The 19,808-nt window shown below is 40.8% G+C and overlaps 1 protein-coding gene across 3 annotated transcripts in view; it reads right to left on the reverse strand.

Annotated features, from left to right (window-relative positions):
- Positions 1–2,057: 2,057 nt before the first annotated feature.
- Positions 2,058–19,808, reverse strand: part of NCOA2 (nuclear receptor coactivator 2) — a 187,519-nt gene continuing 169,768 nt past the window's right edge. For all 3 annotated transcript variants that reach the window (XM_066332208.1, XM_066332218.1, XM_066332198.1), the window contains 7 exons: positions 18,019–18,297; positions 17,131–17,208; positions 16,370–16,607; positions 15,470–15,647; positions 13,033–13,231; positions 8,833–8,922; positions 2,058–6,236 (listed from right to left, as the gene is read on the reverse strand). In XM_066332208.1, coding sequence (XP_066188305.1) covers positions 6,225–6,236; positions 8,833–8,922; positions 13,033–13,231; positions 15,470–15,647; positions 16,370–16,607; positions 17,131–17,208; positions 18,019–18,297 — 1,074 coding nt within the window. In that variant the 3' untranslated portion in view covers positions 2,058–6,224. The remainder of the gene's footprint in view (positions 6,237–8,832; positions 8,923–13,032; positions 13,232–15,469; positions 15,648–16,369; positions 16,608–17,130; positions 17,209–18,018; positions 18,298–19,808) is intronic.

The raw sequence follows: 19,808 nt of genomic DNA on the forward strand, positions 1-19,808 counted from the left end.
CTGTTTTTCTTTTGCTGGCCTCCTCATGCCAATTGAAAAATATGACCCACTGAAACTGGGGAATTATAGCCTCTAGACTCCAAGGTGTTCCTTAAAGTTAAACCCGGTAATGCAATCAAGTGTGGTTCTTCATCCCCAAGGTAAGTTTACAGAATAAGAGACTGAAGAGAAGAAACAAAATACTCAAGGGCTCCCTCCTGGTCACAACATCTGGCTTAAGCCCAGCATGCTGGCTGAGGCTGGAGTCATTACAGCAGTAACAAAGGAGGCTCAGACTGGAACCTAAGTCAGAGAATGGTTAATGGGGTCCATCACACCACCAGAGTCTTTAACTCTTGGTGTGGTTTCTTCTTCAGCTGAGAGATGTTCCAAGAACCTGTCCTGAAGTGGCAAAGAGCTCAGTTCCCAGCTCTGAAGGACCACTGTTTATATGCATGAGGTTTATACAGATCCACTCACACTGTAATTCCAGCTTGGACCTTTCCTGACCTGTATCTCCAAAGGGAGATTCTTTGTGTTCATTCTTCCTTCTTTTAGCTGACTAAAGAGTAGAACCTCTTACTGTAACTCTGGACTGACCTGTGTTAAAAGCTGAAACTCACCTGAAATACCAGCAGGGATTTCAGAAAGGTCATAGTACACAAGTCATAAAAGTCATATATACCCACTTCATGCACAAGGCCAACAGAATCACTCAAGGCTGCTCTGAGTTCTGCTTTATTCAGGACAAGAACTAATCCATTAGGAAGGTTTCACTGTGATCACTGTTCCAGGAGACAGGGTGTGCCTCCAGTCAAGAGGCCCACTTGAGCTGTACTTGGCATCTCTATCTCCACATTTTAGAGTCCGAGAACCATGGCAGAGGGCTGATACCACTGCCTGCTCTCTGCCCTTGGCATAGCCTGAGCCCAAGCAGGCATGACACGTAGCCCTCCTTTTATACTGGAACAACACATAAAACATGTAAGTGGTGAGCAACAAGCTGGGGAACAACTCATATCTGCCAGGCACCCCTGTTCTATCCCTGAGAAAAGTCCAGTCTGCAAGACTCAATGTACAGTTTACCATGAGATGGACCTTCAAAAAGCAGAGTCACTTTTTCTTTGGTCATGACACTGAGTTAGAAGAACATGTCCATATGTCACATACACTGGTCTCTGTCAAGAAAGCCTGATCTAGACAGTAAAAGGCATTTCTTTTCCATAAAGCCAGTAACATCAGAGGTCGTCATTAGCTCATCGTATTTTGATGCCAGGAGTCTCAGGTAAAACTGTTGTATTTTCTTTTCAGTATTAATTACCTATAAAAATGTCTAAAGGCAAGATTCCCATTGGAAACATTTTGCCTCTTACTGCATGGATGTTTTCTCTACTTGCTTCTGACTCCACATGGAAGGAAACTTCCTTCCTTGATTTCCATAATGTGGCATTAGTTTCCTCATATCACCACCATTTTGCTGAAAATAAGAGAACTGTGGGATAAGCCTTGTTTTGGTAAGAATGGCAAAAGGTTACTGGTGTTTGAAGGTCTTTAAAATAACTTTGATTTCTAAGATATTTTAATAGAAACAGTTTTTCTTTCTTATCCATTTCCCAGAGACAATATAAGATCATTCTTGTACGTTGCATATTCTTGATTACTACAAGCATTCTTGTAGCTCCTTTTGGTTTTGGGTTTTTTAACTGACCAATTGAACCTTTCCAGCTGTCTTAAATCTACCATTTGGTATAGCAAGGAGAACAAGCCTGTAACTCTTCTCATCTCCACTTCACATTTGAGCTCTGCCTCTGCTGACACTGCCATGAAAGATGCCCATTTCATCCTGACTGACAAAAAAAGTGCTCATAATGAACTGTTCTCATATTAAGCCATGAGATAAACATTTTCAGTCAATATAGCCCTGAAAAGATGAAAGGACTTGCAGCAACTAGCTGGAATATAAATTCATTACCAAATCCTGCTGCCTTTTTAAAACCTAGCAATCCATCTACCCTCCAGTGCTTTAGTGCTACATCTTATACCCTTCTATGAACAAATGAAGACACAACAGAAACATGTTGAAATCTCTAAAGCCATGTAAAACCCGAAGGCATTAAAATTTATTAAATGATGCAATAACAACAGAATTCTTTATTTACAATAGCATTATTTAACATCAAATAAGCAAATAGCATCAGCAAAGCAATATTAACTTGCATAAATGTATTTAAAATTTCTCTGAATATATCTACCTTTGCATAAACTGCTAACACTAGAAATACAAACATCAATGCAGGTGAACAAAGTGATGTTCAGAGTCAACTCCGTTTTGAAAATAAATCACAACCTGAAACACTGTAAGCTTTCTCCTGAAGAACCATAGTTTATATATTGCTTAATTTTACCCTTGTATAATCTTTTCATATACACACATCTCAGATGCAACTTCATGATGAACTGTACAAATAAAACCCACAAATGACATAAAGGGAAAAAAATTAAATGACAGTAAATGTTTGAAGAAATGTGTCCATCATCTCTATTGAACAACATAAAGATTAAGTGATGATGCACTTATTCCAAAATTGTACACAATTCACTATACAAATATAATACATCAGACAGCTATGTAGGAATATACAAGACTTAAAAACAGATCTAAGGCATTATGCTAGATTTTAGCATTTTGAGGTTCTTGCACATAGCTTTTACCTGTAGTAAGAAACTTAAAAGATTTTGTTTTAGTCTACAAAGAAACACCAGGGAGAAAATTCTAATTAAAATCAAAGCCACTACAGTAAATTTTCTTTTGTGCAGAGAATGCTTTTGCTCTTAGGCAGCATACTACCATACAAATACTAGAAAACTTTTAAATTCACACCAACAATTAATGGCTTAAGTTGCATTTCAAAACTGATTGTGTATCTTTGGGTTCTGCAAGTGGAGCTGTGCCACCCATTTCATCTGTTAAGCCCATATGAATTCCGCTTTTAAACAAAGATTAAAAAATGTATTGTATAAACTGCAAAAACATTGCTTTTAATTAACACAGGCCCAAAGGGATACCGGTGTGGGACAATATTTTAAGGATTGAGTACAAATTAACTCCTTGTAGCAAAACAGCTCACTTCACTTTTTAAACTCACCACATTACATGAACACTTAAACAGGTCGTACGACCATGTATATATGCTTATTTTTCACATTATGCGCCTTTCACATTTAATAATGTAAATAGAACACTGATTAATTGTTCTCTTAAACAAAATCCAAGTACTTTCTCTGACAAATTTACTGTATACAGGATGAAAAATACTGATAATGAAGGGAATTGATTTGGCTTTTTGTTTCTATAGTGATCAATATGATCAGAAGATTCCTTCACTCACTTTTCTCTTTCATTACTTAGAAGATGACAAAAGTCACAATGAACCCAAATGGAGCCAAAGTGATAGGTACAATCTCCTTTCTTTCAAAATGGCAATGGATGATGAAATATCATAATCACTACAGATAAGGGTTTGCAGGTCTGCTGTGAAATGGGACAAATTTAAACTATTTTTTTCCACTGTGAAAAAGAATAATCTATCGGCAGAGGTTACGGTTAAGAAGCAAAAAAGAATGGAATAGCAAGAAAATTATTTCAAAACTCATTTACACTTTGTGGTGCATGAAATCAACTCCTTCAAATTTATACATTTCTTATATAAGCAATTTTTTGTCAGATATATAATGCAAGTTCAACACCAATGTTGTAGTAATGAGGCTGTGGAAGTTAGGGCTGATGGTTATTTTTGTTTCCCACCAGCAGGTCAAAGAATGGCTCAGCTGACTAAACATTCTGTTTGAGTTTGGCAACAGAACGGTGACAGCTGAAAATGTGTTGCTTCTCCAGACTGGTGGCACTGTCTTCTTTAGGGACAAACACAGAAAGAGCCTTTGTCGTATTTTCCTCAGCCTTAACACAGAATAGCTGCTATTTTATTTGAACTCCCACCTGAATACCAAAACAAATTAAATGACAACAAGACGAACCTTTCAATCCCAAAAGGCAGGGCTGATGAGATATTATAAAATGCATTGCATTTTACATTACATCCAAAAGATTTGTGTTCAGGTTAGAAAGTTTGTGTATGAGTGTCCTGGTTCCGGCCAGGATAGCGTTAACCTTTGCAGTAGCCAGGAGAGGGCATGGCTGGGGCCCAGAGGTTATTCTGTAACACCTCACATCATTGCCGGGGGGCGGGGGAAGGGAGTCTCTTCCCAAGAGAAGGGCGCTCTTCTGGATCGGCGCAGTGGCGGAGGGAGCATCGTCGGGCACGTCCTGGGTTTCCGTGAGAATCCTTTGTCTCTTTCTTGTACCCTCTGTCACTAGTACTGTAGTTGTTACTGTTTTCATATCTCATTGCTGTTTCCAGTAAATTGTTCTTATCTCAACCCATGATCTTTACCTTTTGTGCCTCCAATTCCCCTCTCCAGCCCTCCACAGGGACAGATGGAGGGGGAGTGAGCGGGCTCGTGGTTTGGAGAGTCTCAGTGGGAGCACTAAATTAGGGAGTACCATTCCTAAATAATTAGGAGTCAGCAGAAAAAAAACAGCTCAAACTCATCAATTTCTTAATATTCCAAGTCCTCAGAAACTGATGTCAGTATAGTAAAAGATTATTCAAACCACAGTGGGCAAGGAAAAAACCAACATGCCTTAACAGTGGCCTGCTTAGTAATAGTTTTTCTAAGATTTGTTACGAAAGGATATAAACATACAAAAATCAAGAACTGGTTCCTACAGTGGCTGCATATAATATAGGTTAATTAAATGGTATTATGAGCAGAATCACAAGGCTTAGAAAATGAGAAGTCTCAAGCCTACAAATTAGGTCTAATCAAGGCATTGTGATCCTTTACAAAACACTTTTCCAGGAGACACACACGGCTAAGAAGATATCTAATTTAATACTGAAGTACCTCATTTGGAATCAACTTCACAACATGTATATCTCACAAAAATTATACAAGTAAAACACTTAAGTTTTCAACTTAAATTATTGCTTGTTTACATATAAACTGGATTTTATGTACCTTACAAAACATCCTCGTAGTCCACACTGCTTTAAAACAATCAGAAACATGATAGTGGTGAAGTCTGTAGTGATATCTGCTATAGGTATTACAGGAATTGTTATTTTCCCAGCTAAGGGGATGGGAATCAGAAATTATCATGCTTTAAAGCAGGTATCTTTGATATTATGCACCAATTCTGCCACTACCATAATCATTACATGCATTACCATTGAACTTTGCTGTTCGGCATCCAGTAACTGGCTGTGCAGATTGCTGGAAACATACCTAAGGAAATAACAGAGTAACCTGTTTTGTAATTCTATTAGAAAGAGTGAAATGATAGAGGTCAGGAGAGCCAGGTTAAAAAAAAGAAAAAAAAAAAAAAAAAACCAGATTTGCTGATTGTTAGGAATTTAATTAAATGAGAATGTAACCAACTTGTATGTTTGGATTCATGACTTGCATCATAAACACTACCACCACAAAACCCAACCAAATCACCCCTTATAAACAGCCCTCTCACAGGGTAATTTTCATCTGTTTTACAACTTTAACCCCATTCAAAATTGGTCTGTATAGTTTTCTGCATCAGTTGATCTCTGACTTGCTGTCAGTGGAACATGCTTGTTGGAGGTCTCTAAATGTACCAGACGTTGCTTCTATGCCCTCCTCCACGCCTCCTCTCCGCCCCAAAATGCAGGCCTTAGTCTAAAACACCAGTTTTCAGACAGAACTGAATCCTTTGCACCAGACTGTGTAAGCCAGGGAAAACAAAGCAAAAAACCCCCCCCAAGGTCTAGAACTAAACAGAAACAGAACAAGAGCATGGTTGTTTTTCCTTAAATACATACATTTAAATACATTCAATCTGACATGGTTTATGAAAATTGCCTGTCAACATTTACTTTGCAGGAGAGATCTAAGTTGCACTAAGGTGAATGCAGTGAACAGACTGAGCAATGTCTGTACGCTAGCTTCAGACTGTCAAAGAAGAGGCTGCTCTTGGGCAGGGACCCCCGGCTCCCCTGGGGAAGGCAGGGCTGAGTCCTGTCGGCAGCAGGCAGCCACCGCAGCTGGCAGCTCCGCCGGGACATGACAAACAGACGCAGCTCTTCAAACTGGTAAGGGTTTGGGGCTGAGAGCCCAGTCAGCTGAAGAAAGGAGCAACCAAGCCACCCTCAGGGTCAGCAATATTTCTGCAAAAGAAGAGAAATGGGGGAAAAACAAATGAATTCTTCCTGCTGGGATAGAGAAGATGGAGAGGTCAATGAGATCTGGGACGCTGGAGTGCCACATGCACTGTCAACCGTGTGTTACTGCAATGCTTTCCACCTGAAATTTAATTGGAATTTATAAAGCTAAACTATTCTTTGTGTACACAGATACAACTGACCAGTGATTTAATTCCTTTGATATCAGTGGGGGGTTTAACTTCACTGCATTCTTAGGTTCTTAATTCATTCCCGTTTATCCTGGATGTTATAATAACTCAGGATCTTCTACCTCTCGTGAACTCCAGCTGAAGGCATGGCAATAGGGTTTAAAAGAAGTCTCATTCTCAGAATATGCGCAAAAATCTCCCTTAGTACTGCATCACTGTCAAAGGAAACAACTGCCCTGGCTCAATTTCTCTTCCAGGACTCATAATAAAAGAGGGAATAAAGAAGTAAAGCCAGCTTCAGCTATAGATCTCCAGAGATGGTTTTTAGCTCATACTTAATACCCTTGCAATGTCTTTACACAAGTATAGTACAAACTGGTTTCAGCTGAGTTGATTATCTTCCTTCTTATTCACAAGAACATCAGGATGTGGTTTTCACAGTTGTTTTAAGGCTACTCCTTCCAGTGGCTGCAATCTGTGCCTTTTTGTCTTCCTCTCCTTGTAAATGCCTGCTCCCATGGGGTGCTGTGGTCAGTCAGGTCAGAGAGTCAATCCAGCCAAACCCATTTTCCTCCTCCCCTGGGGTTGCTTTTCACTCACATCCCGTGGTTCTGGCCATGGAGCAGCTCTTTGCTCCTGTCACACATGAGTAAGGCCCTGTTTGCTCAGTGCTGGTGGGTAGGCAGCTCTCTCACCAGTCCATGTGCATGCTGCTAGGCTGCCTTCTGGAAGCTGCCTACACCATGCTTTGGACCTTAGCACACCTTCCTCTGCATTCACACAAGGCCTAGAAATGTAGCTTTACTGACAAATAAAGCCAGGGTCAAGAATTATCCCACAGGGCAGGAAAGCAAGGTCCTATGTTTTGTACATCTCCTATTCTCAGTTTAGCTGGAGCTCTCTGGGTGTGACCAGCCATGGGCAGCACTGAGTCCTTATTGTGGCTCCTCCTTCCTTCCTCACAGTACAGAGACACCACACTCGCATCCCTCATGCCCTCACTAACAAGGACAAACTAAACTTTGACTTCTCTTTCTAACATGCAGAGAGGCAGTTCAGGGGGCCTCTTAGTGGTTTTCCAAGTGAAAACAAAAGTGAAAATCCAAAGATGTCCTTATTTTCAGGGTGGACATCTAGGAAACAGTATCTCCAGGGAGATACTAAATAAACACTCTCACTATACCAGCAACTTGAAAAAAAAATAGGTACTGCAAAAGTTGCACATTAATTACACAGCTTGAACTTTCTTAAAAGAAAAAAAAAACCAAGAAGTTTTGTAGAAGTAGTTTATGGCTCAGTAGCATGAAAAAAGCAGCTGTTTAACCTTTGCTACAGTTCAAAGTTCAGTGAAAGGTATTTATAGTGCATGTAAACTGCATTTTCATTGACAGTCAGAGGTACACTAGTAGAACAAACATAAAATCACGAAGTGCAGTCTGATGTACCTTTTCAAAATAATTTGAGAGGCTTGAAGAAGTTGCTTTTTTTCATGTGAAACAAAGCTTCTCTTTTGGATGGCTACTGTCCCTCCCATTATCATGGCACTGACTCCATTATTGTAATTTTGCACCCTAGAGATTCCCTGCCAAAAGTCATGCCACTCACTTCTTTCCACCTGCACCCTGACGTCTCTCCACCATCTCTTGTACCCTTTCTGTCACATTCACTCTCTTTTCCTTCTCTCTTCAACAATTACTTAAAATCTACCTCCTCTTTTGGTCTGCTTCCGTCTCAACATCCTCATTCCCTTTCTTTCCTCAGCAGTACCTGGTATTTTTTTCTCTGACAGCCAGGCTTCTCTTAGCACATGACATTTACCTGGACAGGGAATGCACTAAGTAGGAGACCTTCTAGCAGCCTCCCAGTACCTAAAAAGGCCCACAAGGGAGCTGGAGAGGGACTTTTTACAATGTCATACAGTGAGAGGACAGTGGGCAGTAGCTTTAAAGTGAAAGAGAGTAGATTAAGATTAGATATAAGAAGAAATTCATTACTGTGAATGTGGTGAGGTACTGGCACAGGTTTCCCAGGCAAGTTGTGGATGACTCATCCTTGGAAATATTCAATGTTGGATGGGGCTTTGAGCAAGCTGGTCTAATGGCAGGGGGTGTCCTTGTCCATGGCGGGGGCTTGGAACTAGAGATTCTCCCCTGTTACTCAAATTCCTCTTCTTTAACAGCAGGGAATTTCACCGTGCCCTGGCCCAAGAGGCCGCCGCTAGATGGCGCCCCGCCCGCGCCGCCCGGCGCCCTCGGTCTGTCCGTCCATCTGTCCCTCCTCCCTCCTTCCTGCTCTGTGCCTATGGAGCAATCCTCCCTCACATCAATATCCAGGGCACTTGTAACTCTGTGGGTAAAAACATCCCGTATCCGCTCCAGCCACAGCAGATTTACACGCACCCCGTTTCTTACCCGTGCTGCGTCTCCGTCCTGCTTTATCATATCCATTCCAGGCAGCTGGTTTGGAAAGAGATTGCCTCCCCTCATAGCAGGATCATTAACCTATTGGTAACAAGATATTAAGGAGAATGAATCAAAAAATATACTGGGAGGAGGGCTGGGAATTAAAAAGCATTACAGACCATTACACTACTTGCAAACACCAACACCCACTCCTGAGATGATGCTGAAACCAGGGAAGTGGCTGTATAACCAGGCATTCCTCTTGCACAGCATGTGTTTAACTTATATTATTCTGTTTCACAGTCAACAACAAAGATTTCGTTCCTGATACTACGACCCTTCTGCATATTTTACAAACCAGGTTCCATAAATTAGGTCAGTGTTATCTGAAGAGGACATCTCTGCTATCAAAGTTCTGAAAGCAGAAACAAGTAACTACCTTCCTAACCTCAACAACACATGGCTTTGCTGCTTGCAAACCAAGCCACCACAAACTTTTTTCAGAGCCTCATGAGGTAACATGCAGGCCAAATTATACCAACTACTGACTTAGTTTTAACAAGACTTTTCTGTTTGTAAGTAATGGGAGAAAGATAACATTAAATGAGAAAGCGTGCAGTGGCATGTTTCCTAAAGGATGGTCTCCATAATTTTCTAACACAGTCACAGGAAAGTATTGAAACTGTGCATTTCTGCACAACCAAAATATCTGTCATGCTTGGTTACATGGAAAAAGCAGTCTGTTAAATTTACAGCATAGCTTTCTCAGTCCAAGGATTAATCTCACCATGCAGGAACTGGGATAAAATACAAAACAGAGCCCTTCAGCAAGGTTCTGAAATATTAGAAGAAACAGCTTTCCTTAGAAGTTTTACAGGGGAAGAAAGAAACCTCTTTCTAGGAAGACTTTTTGGAGTCAATTCTCATGCTAATAGTCCACTGTGCAAACGAGAAGATGAGAACAAGGGCACAGTAAGAGCTCTGAAGGGTGCAACACCAGGAAGGTTTACTTTCTTGATGCCTGGGGAAGCTGTTTTGGATAGGAGGAACCTGCAGACCCAGCAGCTAGCATTTCAGCATTCCTGGAAGCAGCCTCCTAAAGAAACACTAGTAAGAGCAGCTTGAAGAGATTTAATGCAATTATAAGAGAGATGATAATGAGACAAGATCTCATTCCTCAAATATAGCAAAGAGCTTCTAAGCATATAAAAATTACCAAGCCCATTTTGGTCACAATCTTTTTGCTTGGTGATGTTGGGAGCCCAGGTGGTAAACAAGAGAAGCTGGGGATAACACAAGTATGATCAGATAAACACCAAACTTAGTATTTCTGAGCTCTGGATATATCTGTATCATACAGCATAGTGCCACAATTGAGATAGGAGAGAGAGCCAACAGAATCTGTTTGTACCAGGGCTAATATACCTGCTTCTCACCAGGTAAGTCAGTCCAGGCACAGCTGTTTATTAGTAAGTAAATAAGATCTTACTTCCAAACCCATCCAATAGTAACAATGTTGAGGTTTTTTTTTTTTTAAAGCTCGAACACACTTGAATCACTGTTACTCTCGCTGCGGTTAGAAAGAGACAAGCATGTGAAGGTAAAATTATGTATTATGGAACAAAAAGTGACACTGAGTAAGTAAACAGAAGTGTAGGTGACAGTATAAGAAAACCCCAAAGAATCAATGAAACGGCAACAGTCAGAAGAATTACAGAAAATAGTAATTTTGAAAACCACCAGTTACAAGAAAAAGTTGAGCAGAGTCTAGGTCAATTGCTAAATAAATATGTCAAAAATAAAACACTATGCCCTGAAAACAGGAAGAAAAGGTGTCAATTTTAGTATTCAAGTATACATTTTTAGTTATTCATGTTTCTCAAGAAAGAAAAGGCAAAGCAGTACAGCACATTCCTGAGGACTAAAAAGTACTGTCCCATGGCCCAGAAATGGCCCCTCAGCTGTCAGCTGGCCACCTCTGACCTAGACCAAGCATAAAACATTTGCTTGCAGATGACACAGTGCTGGGGTGGTAAATCAGAAGGAAAACAGGTTACTACTACAGAATGAGCCACAGCACTTTGCTTTAATAGATGTGATCTAAGAAATACAATTTGATGGAGACAGGAGGGAGGCAATACTTTTGGGAACAAAGAATGCAGGTTACATCAATGTAGAATGTATTGAGGAGAATTTGGGGGTCTGTCATAAGGATTTCAGTGTGACATCACCACCAAAAGAACCAAGGCAACTCCTAGATTGGAAGAGAAATTGCAAGCAGAACTTGACTCTACACAGCTTTGGTGCAGTCACTGTTAAATCACTGTCTCTGGTTACCCCGTTCATATTTCTAGGAGGAGGTTACAACAACAGAGTTTAAAGTAGATCCAAAAAAGGGACTGATGGGCTGAAACCCAAATGTTGAGATGGATAAAGGACCTCAGCCTATTCAGCTTGCTGGAAGTTAGATAAATGCTATCTTGAAACAAGATCTTGTAGTCTAACAGGAAGGAAAAGCAGTCTGACAGCTGTGCCAGGGGAAAGAGTAGCCTGCATTGAAATCTTTGAAATAAAACCAGATCTCTTTCTACAGTGCAGTTTGTCAATTCAGGTTCCTAGGAAAAAATGTGTAGCATGGGCATGCTGAGAAATCAGACTGGGTCATCACCTTTAAATCCCCTCACTTTTCTTTTTCAATTTTACTATTGCTTTACTACACTATATATGTGCAACTCTATTAACTTGGGAACTAATGATAAACAAAGTCTGCTACAGTTGGGCTTAGCAACTGGGAATATCAGAGAAGGTGACAGATTTGGGAGTGTCAGAATTACCTTGGGTCACCAATATATAGCAGCTGTAAAAGACAAATGCGATCTGCAGCTATATCTGTCAGAGTATTCCAAGAGAAATGGGGAAGAACTAGTGTCATGCACATGGCTCTGGTGCTTAGGAAATACTGATTCAAACCAGAACAGCTGCAGGAAAGGAAAGGGAATTTAAAGCCTAAGAGATTGAAAAACTGTGGCTTCTTTGGCTTACAAGAAAAATCCCACAAAACCCGAAACTAAACAATCCAACAATCTCAAACTAATAAAAACCAAAACCAAACCAAAACAAAAACAACAAACAAAGAAACAAAACCAAAAAAACCCAACAAAACAAAACAAAAAAGTCATGTTGATAGAATCTTTCTAAAACACAAGAAAAGAAAAGAGCTACTTAAGGTAAAGGACAACACTGGAAAAGTAGATACTCTGTTATCAAATTTAGGCTGAAAAAAATGTCATACACTAACAAGCTATCAACATAATCAACTTTAAACTGGAACATTATGTTATCAGGAAAAAAAGTTATAGCAAGAGATGTCCATAGCAGGAGATGTTACCTGAAACACAAGAGGTACTTTCCTGCCACTATTTCTAAGAAAAGTCCTTAATTTCAAGCCTGTGTTTTTGAACAAGCTGTGTTTTGAACAAGCTGAAGGTCAGCTTTGAAACAAATATATGAATCTGTTAATTAAGAGAATCTGTTTGTCAAACACTTATTAATGTACTGAGAGAGTTTAATTGCAGGTTGACAAACAAAAATGTTATTTTTTCTTATTTCAGATATCCTAAGTAGCAGTATCAAATAAGAATGAGTGTGTAAACATCGTCTCAGCAGAAAAGGTTACTTACCTATTGGTTCAGCAACTCAATTGATATGCACCACATTACAAAAAATCTGCATTTAGTGCTTGTAAAGTTCCCATGTGGATAATTCTGAAAGCTGATCGAATATTTATTGTCTAGGACTACAAACACTGTGGCAATTGAAGCATCTTCCAAACCCTGTCCACGCTGGCCGCTTTCACTCTTCTCTCTAGGAAGCAGCTGCCGGCCATCCAGTTCTAGCTTCCACTGCTGGGAAAATCTAGCTTCCACTGCTGGGAAAATCAGCAACTACAACTGTGCTGCAGCCACTTACCTACTGAGAACAGGAGCTACCACCAGCATGTGCCTCCCCTGGAAGTCCAGGAGGTAGCTACAGTGCTCTCTACCTCACTGGTCACCTTGGCTATTCGAGTGCAGAGCTAAAACCAAAGCCCTTTCAACATCATCATTTCTCAAGACAACTAGTGAGAAAAACATAATGCAGTGGACCTGAAAAACTACTGGAAGTAAAAGCAAATCCACTAGCTGTCATCTCACAGCCTTAGATTCTCACCTGCTCAGGACCCATGGAGGACAACCCTGATGTAGGCACAGAGGTCGCTGAGGTCATGCTGATCTGCCCTGTCATCTGGTTCATGTTGTTCATACCACTTGTGTTGGTTGCCATGGATACACTGATGTTCATGTTATTGTTGTACATGCTGGTGCTTGCTTGCTGCCCAAAATGTGGTGGGGACTGTTGTGAAAACATGCTGCAGCAAGGAATGGAAAAAGCAATGTGTCAGACTTAGAATGCTGAAGCCACTAAGAAACTTTTAAAAATATATCTTAAGCTAGAATTCGTATATACTGTCATTTATTCCAACTTCAAAGGAAAATCTAGTTTTCAGCTGCATTAATATCTAAGGAGTCAATTTTTAAAATTTAAGGTCCTATGTCTGTGTACAAAAACGCATGCCTTTGCGTGTGAAACTATGGCAGAGTACAAATCTGTTACGCATGTGCAAGAACAACCAATTAGCTGTCTAAAGGAGCTTTGTATGTATTTTAAAGTAACGTTTGGAGAGAGAGGAGAACACCTTTAACCTCCAGTATAAGCACAGCACAGGACTGTTGAGCTGAAATTGTAGATGGGGTAATAAAGTTCCTTTTTCGCAAAGTAGGCTATTTGCATATATGAATACCAGATTTGCACATACAATTATGGCAAGCAGCCTCACAAATACGGACATGCAATTGTGCAGAAATTTATTTACTGGATCTTAGCATCAGGTTTTGAAACTCTGGCACTGTAAGAAACAACACAAAGTCTAAGACAACTACCCTTTACGTTTCTTTAAGGGCATTTCTGAACAACTTAAGGAGGAATAACTGTGGAAAACCTCATCCCAGATTTTATTCAGTCCAAGTTCTTTCTGGGCAGTATCTTCCTTCCCATGATGTTGAAAGCCATATGAGAGACTTCTTTACATTTCCTAAAATGCACTTCATTGTTTACACATCAGTCTTTTCTAGTCTTTGAGCGTAATTCAACAGCCAATGAAGGAATTATTACTGACAATGTGTCTGTTTAGAGGATGTGCATTAGACTGAAATACTGGAAGAGCTGCTGTGTCTCAGTATCAGTGGCTGACTTTCCCTCCCTGTGAAGCACTGTTCCCACTTTCAGGGTTAACACTCAGCCTTGCACTTGGGTACTGTGTTAGGCTACTGCTGTGCACTCTGAGACCTGGTGGAGTGCAACAGCATTCTGGGCACAGGACCAAGCCCAGAAAATTCCACCATTCTCTTTCTTCCAATTCCATGTCTTTTCAGGCCACCTCACCCCATTTTTAAGTTGTTATCTGGATGGCTGAAAGAGTACACTACAGATCATTGTGAATACTCAGTGGCTTGTGTAAGCACATTTGACATGTCTCTGCTGTAGAGCTGCAGTTTAGCAAAGCCAACCTTTGGACTTATGGAGCTGCCCTTGCTGCCAGTTTTGGCAGGAGCCACAACAGTGGCAGCTATGCCTCCTGCAGATGCTTCAGGAAGACCATGAGGATGAGGCATGGACAAAGATGAGGATAAGAGATAAATCGGCTGCTTTAGGGGAAAATTTACTTGGATTAGCCTCATCAATAAAATAGTGGTGTTTTGGGTTGATTAAATATTTATCAACTATCAGGAAAAAGATTTGTTGCTGTGCTAGGACAGTAAGCCTGAGAACTTCAGGATGACAAAAGCACTGTGCTAGAGACAGCTGTGTGTGCCCCAGTGCCATCTGATTCAGGCTGTACCTGGTAGCTCTTCCCATCTTCCAAGGAAAAGCTCAGATCACTGGCATCTGGAAGCTCCTTGCTGCCTACTGATAGTGTTCAACATCCAACCCATTTGATTGGGACAGACTGATTATCTGAGCTACACCCATCGGGGCAGGGGCCTCAGCTGAAAAGGTGACTCCATGCATGAGGTATTGCTACAATGCTGTCAAGGAGTGACAGCTATATGCTGACCCCCAGCATGTGCAAGCACTAATGGGCTGAACCTGGTTACACTCCAGCATTTAAAGTGGGAGGTGATAATCCAGTCACTGCAATTTCAGAGCAGTAGGGAATGCATATGCTCTGGCTTAGCTGATCCAGCCATGTGGAAAGCAGTGTGGGATGCAAATCATATGCAGAAGAAATGCATCCACACAAACATTGGGGGCTGGAGCTCACTGTGCAGCACAGGTGCTTCTTAAGGGCACACAGCGTTTGATCAGTTATAACAGACAAAGCAATGCATTGCGTGGATGCAGGTCTTTTAGCTATGCACTCACTTTGCCTTCTACGAAGACAGAATTTAAACCAATTCGTCAAGCCAAATTGAAAAGAAATCTCTTTTAGGATAGACAGTTAACCACAGACAAACACGCAGTTACATAAAACGAGCCCATAAATAAGCGTAGACCATAAATCACCCCATTACTCTGTGTGTTCATTTTGGTTTTCTTCTGGATTTACCTGTTACCACCCATATTCCCTTGTGCCCACCCATTCATCTCCGTAGAGGACTGATAGGCAGGATTAGCCTGAGTCTGCTGAATCATGGGGCTTTGAGTGTGAGCCAGCCTTGGCGACATCAGTGGACTCTGAGGAGTGGTGGCCCCTGTGAAGCCTGGATCGGGCTGCTGACTAATACCTGAAGAAGAAAATGAGAATTTTACCCACTATACATTCAGAGTTAAAACAAACCAAGAGCTCATACCTGCAGATGTGTCTTTACACAGTCCTACTTTTATCATCTGGTAAGAGCAGATACCAAATTTAGAGTTGGATGGACATAATTTGTTACATCAGCAGAACTTTCACATGACATATTATTTAATATAATTGTAACATAACTTACACAGTAGGTATAAATAAAGAAACTGTATAACAATAACTGTATGGAGGTAAGTGCCCAGAACAAAGTGGTTTGTGGCTATGTAAAACAAAGAAAGGAAACTGTATTAATTATTATACTGCACTTTGGGTTAGGGGTAGGAAATGGAATGCCTTCTCTGATTTATATTACTTAAATTGAAGAGCTTTTTGTTTAGTTCACCCAAAATTCAGAGTCCATCAAGCAAATACATACACACATAGGTGTTTGTGTGCGCGCACATATTTATCTGCATACATCTATATATAAACAAACACACACTGCACTTCTGCTGCTGCTCAAAGATAGAGCAGTGCTGGAGAATAACTGGTACTAGAGCTAGGACAGTGGAACTTCCAAGGTGTCCCAACTGCCATGTTTTCCACTGTTCCCAGGGAGTCAGGCAAGAGCCTGTGGACCAAGGGCTCAGACCCAGCACTGGGGGGTGCATGGGGGAGTAAGGAGCGACAAAATGCACTGAGGGGGAGTGGAACCAGTACCGTAGTTTGGAGGAAATGGAAACTGCTGCGCATTTGCCTGCGGGATGCGTGGGTTGCTCATGGTTGCTGGGATGCCACCGGTGGCCACCATGCTGGGCGTCATGCTCAAGCCTTGCCCTCGCATCATCAGCGTCCGCTGCTGCACCTGCTGCTGCTGCTGCTGCATCTGCCGCTGCCGCAGGTGCTGGCTCAGGATCTCCCGCTGCCGCTGCGCCAGCATCTGCGCGTTGATGGGGCCCTGGGGGAAAACCACCAGCACCCATCAACAACCCTTCCAAGGCAACACGACCAACACAGGCATCTCTGCTAGGGCAATCTCAAAGATTCCAGCTTTTCCCCCTCCGCCACCCCATCATACAACTAAGAAAGATATAAAGCAGGAAAGAATAATCTTGCTAATACTTCTGCTGAGAAAGACTTCCAACAGCGCAAAAGTCAGTAACTGAAATAATACCAGTGTTCGTGGCTGCAGTGATTTGTATCTGCAAGTGGAGCAGCTCATTGAAAATACACATCTTTAGGAAATCAGAAGCATGGTTAAAAATGCAGTTATATCAAATCTTTATGAAACAATCATCCAGCCCATGTAAAAATGGGAATGACTCTCTGAAATAAAAAATTAAAATACTCCCTATCACAAAGAGTGCAATATTTGTATTGAAACTGTACTTGCCACATATAGCATTACTATTGTATTATATTGGGGCAAGAAAGAAAAAAAGGAAGTGACTTTCTTTTTTAAAAGGTATTATTTTTCTCACCTGTGTTGGCACTCCAGTTCTCAAAGACAGATTCATATTGGAGACGCTGCTGATCTGATTTATCAGTGGCTGCCGATTCTAAAGAGAAAAAAAATCAAACCACCCCAACACCAAAACCCAAAAGTTTTTAGAAGGAAAAGGAAAAAAAGAAGTGTTACAAAACAGTCATACAGATTTACTTCCCTGATCAGCTGGTCTGTAGATCTAGTCCTACATACCCAAGCAGTGACTAATTTTCCTCCTCAAACCCTACTAGCATTCACAGAATGCTGTTTCTTAAAGAGATAATACAGCATAAATATAACAACAAAGGTACTATGCTGTTTATACCAAACATGCTCTCTTCATAATTCCTGTTCTTTCTCATTTGGGGACAGAACTATTGAGGTTTACTCCAAATTAGACTTTATGATTAAAGGCAGAAATGTTCTTTCCTCTTTAAATACAAAAAGCATTGATATCTCACTGGTAATACTACAAACCTATGTATTTAAAAATGAAACAAGAAACAAGAACTTAATTCTCAGAAGCAGATCAAGGCCAAGGGGAAAAAAAAACAACAAAAATGATGTAGGATGTAGGTAACAGGCAGCAATAAAGGCACTTAGACTGGTGGAAGAGTCAAGATACAAGAAATACATAAAGATGGATATAACAAAAAGCACCAATGTAACCTTGAGGTCTAGGCTTAAATACTGGTCATGTTCTTGCACCATATTATACAAAGAATAATGTGAAGATGCTTAAAAAGAGAACGTGCAAGGCACTATCTTGTCGAAACTCATTGCAGCTCCTGTCAGATTTTATCTGAGAAGACCCTGTCTGTTTGGAGCAAGCTGACGGCAGGCACATGCCGCCCGGGAGAGCCGGGCAGGGCAGGGGCTGTACCTGCTGGGCCTGCAGCCGGTGCTGCAGCTGGAGGCGCAGCTGGTTGGGCTGGTTCTGCACGATGCCGGCGGGGCGCAGGCCGGGCCGGGGCTGCATGCGCAGGGCCGTGTACCCCGGGCGCTGCCCCATGGCGTGGAAACTCGGGTCCTGCATGGGCGCGTAGCTGCCCTGCGCCATCTGCGCCTGTGCCGCGTACTGCTGCGAGAACACCGGCGCCTTCTGCTCCAGCAGCATGCCGGACTCCTGGCTCGGGAAGGTCTCGGGGTCGACAGCTTGGCTCTGCAGAAACACACCAACAACAGGAACAGTTGGTGGGACACGGCTTTCCTGAGGATTATGCAGGACTAATACAGACAGCCTGCGAAAACAACCTTGTAGGATGTGAATGTTTTGAAACAGAAAATGACATTAGCTTTCAATATAAAACATAAAAATAAGCCGAATTGTATATTTGAGGATCAAAATGTATTCACAGAGACAAATTATTCCACTCTGTTTTCCTTTGTTTTGTTGGGTTTTTTTTAAACAAAACCACACAATCTTTCTTGTGTTCTTTATATAGACCTTGTATTACTCTTCTAATGAATAAAAACCTGAAACGACAAATGCTAGATCAGAATCTGTAAATGAAGTGATGCCAGTGTATTTTTGCCATTGAATCTGAGATAAATCCAAAAGTATTACAAATGAATAAGTAGATTTTTATCAGTATCTTTAAACAAAATAATGACTTCAAATAAAGATGCCTGAAACTATTACAGAAGCTAATGTGAATAGAGTGCCTAATTCTTTCAGGGTACTTTTGCACTAACTGATTATCCATTAGCATAAATAAACTAACACAATTCTAAATTCTATTCTAGATACTCCCCTAATATTTGCTCTAGCCAGAAAAATTTTATAGCTTATTCCACACTGACCTTGAAAACGAAGTTAATCTAAATTTCAGTGCCTTCATGAAAGAAAGTCTTTAAGCTGCTGTAATATGTTCGAAGGTTATTTTAAAAAACACATTTTAAAATGAATCAATTCTCTTATCTGCAAGATCCTTTAACTGTTTCCACTGAATTATTAATTAAATAGAAACATATTTACTGCTCATTTTGAAATAAACCATTATTCATAATTTCTGGTGGCGGCATTCCAAAAGCTATATAATATTGCATGAAAGTTTCATACTGCAAAATTGAAGTTCACCAATAAATTGTATCTCCAGCTCTACACCTCACTGACTTCTATGTTGTACCAAATAGGCTTGGAGATAGCTTTCTCATGTTCAAAGCAGAATTTCATTGGTCCTATTTCATATCTAAAGTGCAGAGCTAGTTCAGAAGTTATGCTCAGGGTGCTGATGAGTGCCAGGGAATGAAATGGGTATTGTGGGCTCCTCTGAGGATATGAAGTCATTATACAGACATATACTGATTTTGGAAATAAAATTCTGATGCCAGAAATGTCAGGAACTAACTTTTACTCAAAATACTTTTATTTTTACCACTTTTTTTTTCACCACATAAGACTGAAACAGGCATGAACCATATGGAAGTCAACAAAAATAACTGTGGGGAAGAATGGATGGAAAAGCCCAGAACAAAGTGTAGCAAGCATGCTCATAATTTAGGAAAACAACAACAACAAAAAAAAAACCCCACAGTTCCAGTGCTTGGAATGAAATCAACTGCCTCAGATAAAAGTCATCCCTTAACACTCAATAATCAACTACAAAAAATATAAATAGGCGAATTTACACATTAGCAAGGATTTACACATTTTTGCTAATCCAAAAGCTT

Source organism: Sylvia atricapilla, chromosome 1 (assembly GCF_009819655.1).
Source record: "Sylvia atricapilla isolate bSylAtr1 chromosome 1, bSylAtr1.pri, whole genome shotgun sequence".
Classification (NCBI taxonomy): Eukaryota; Metazoa; Chordata; class Aves; order Passeriformes; family Sylviidae; genus Sylvia; species Sylvia atricapilla.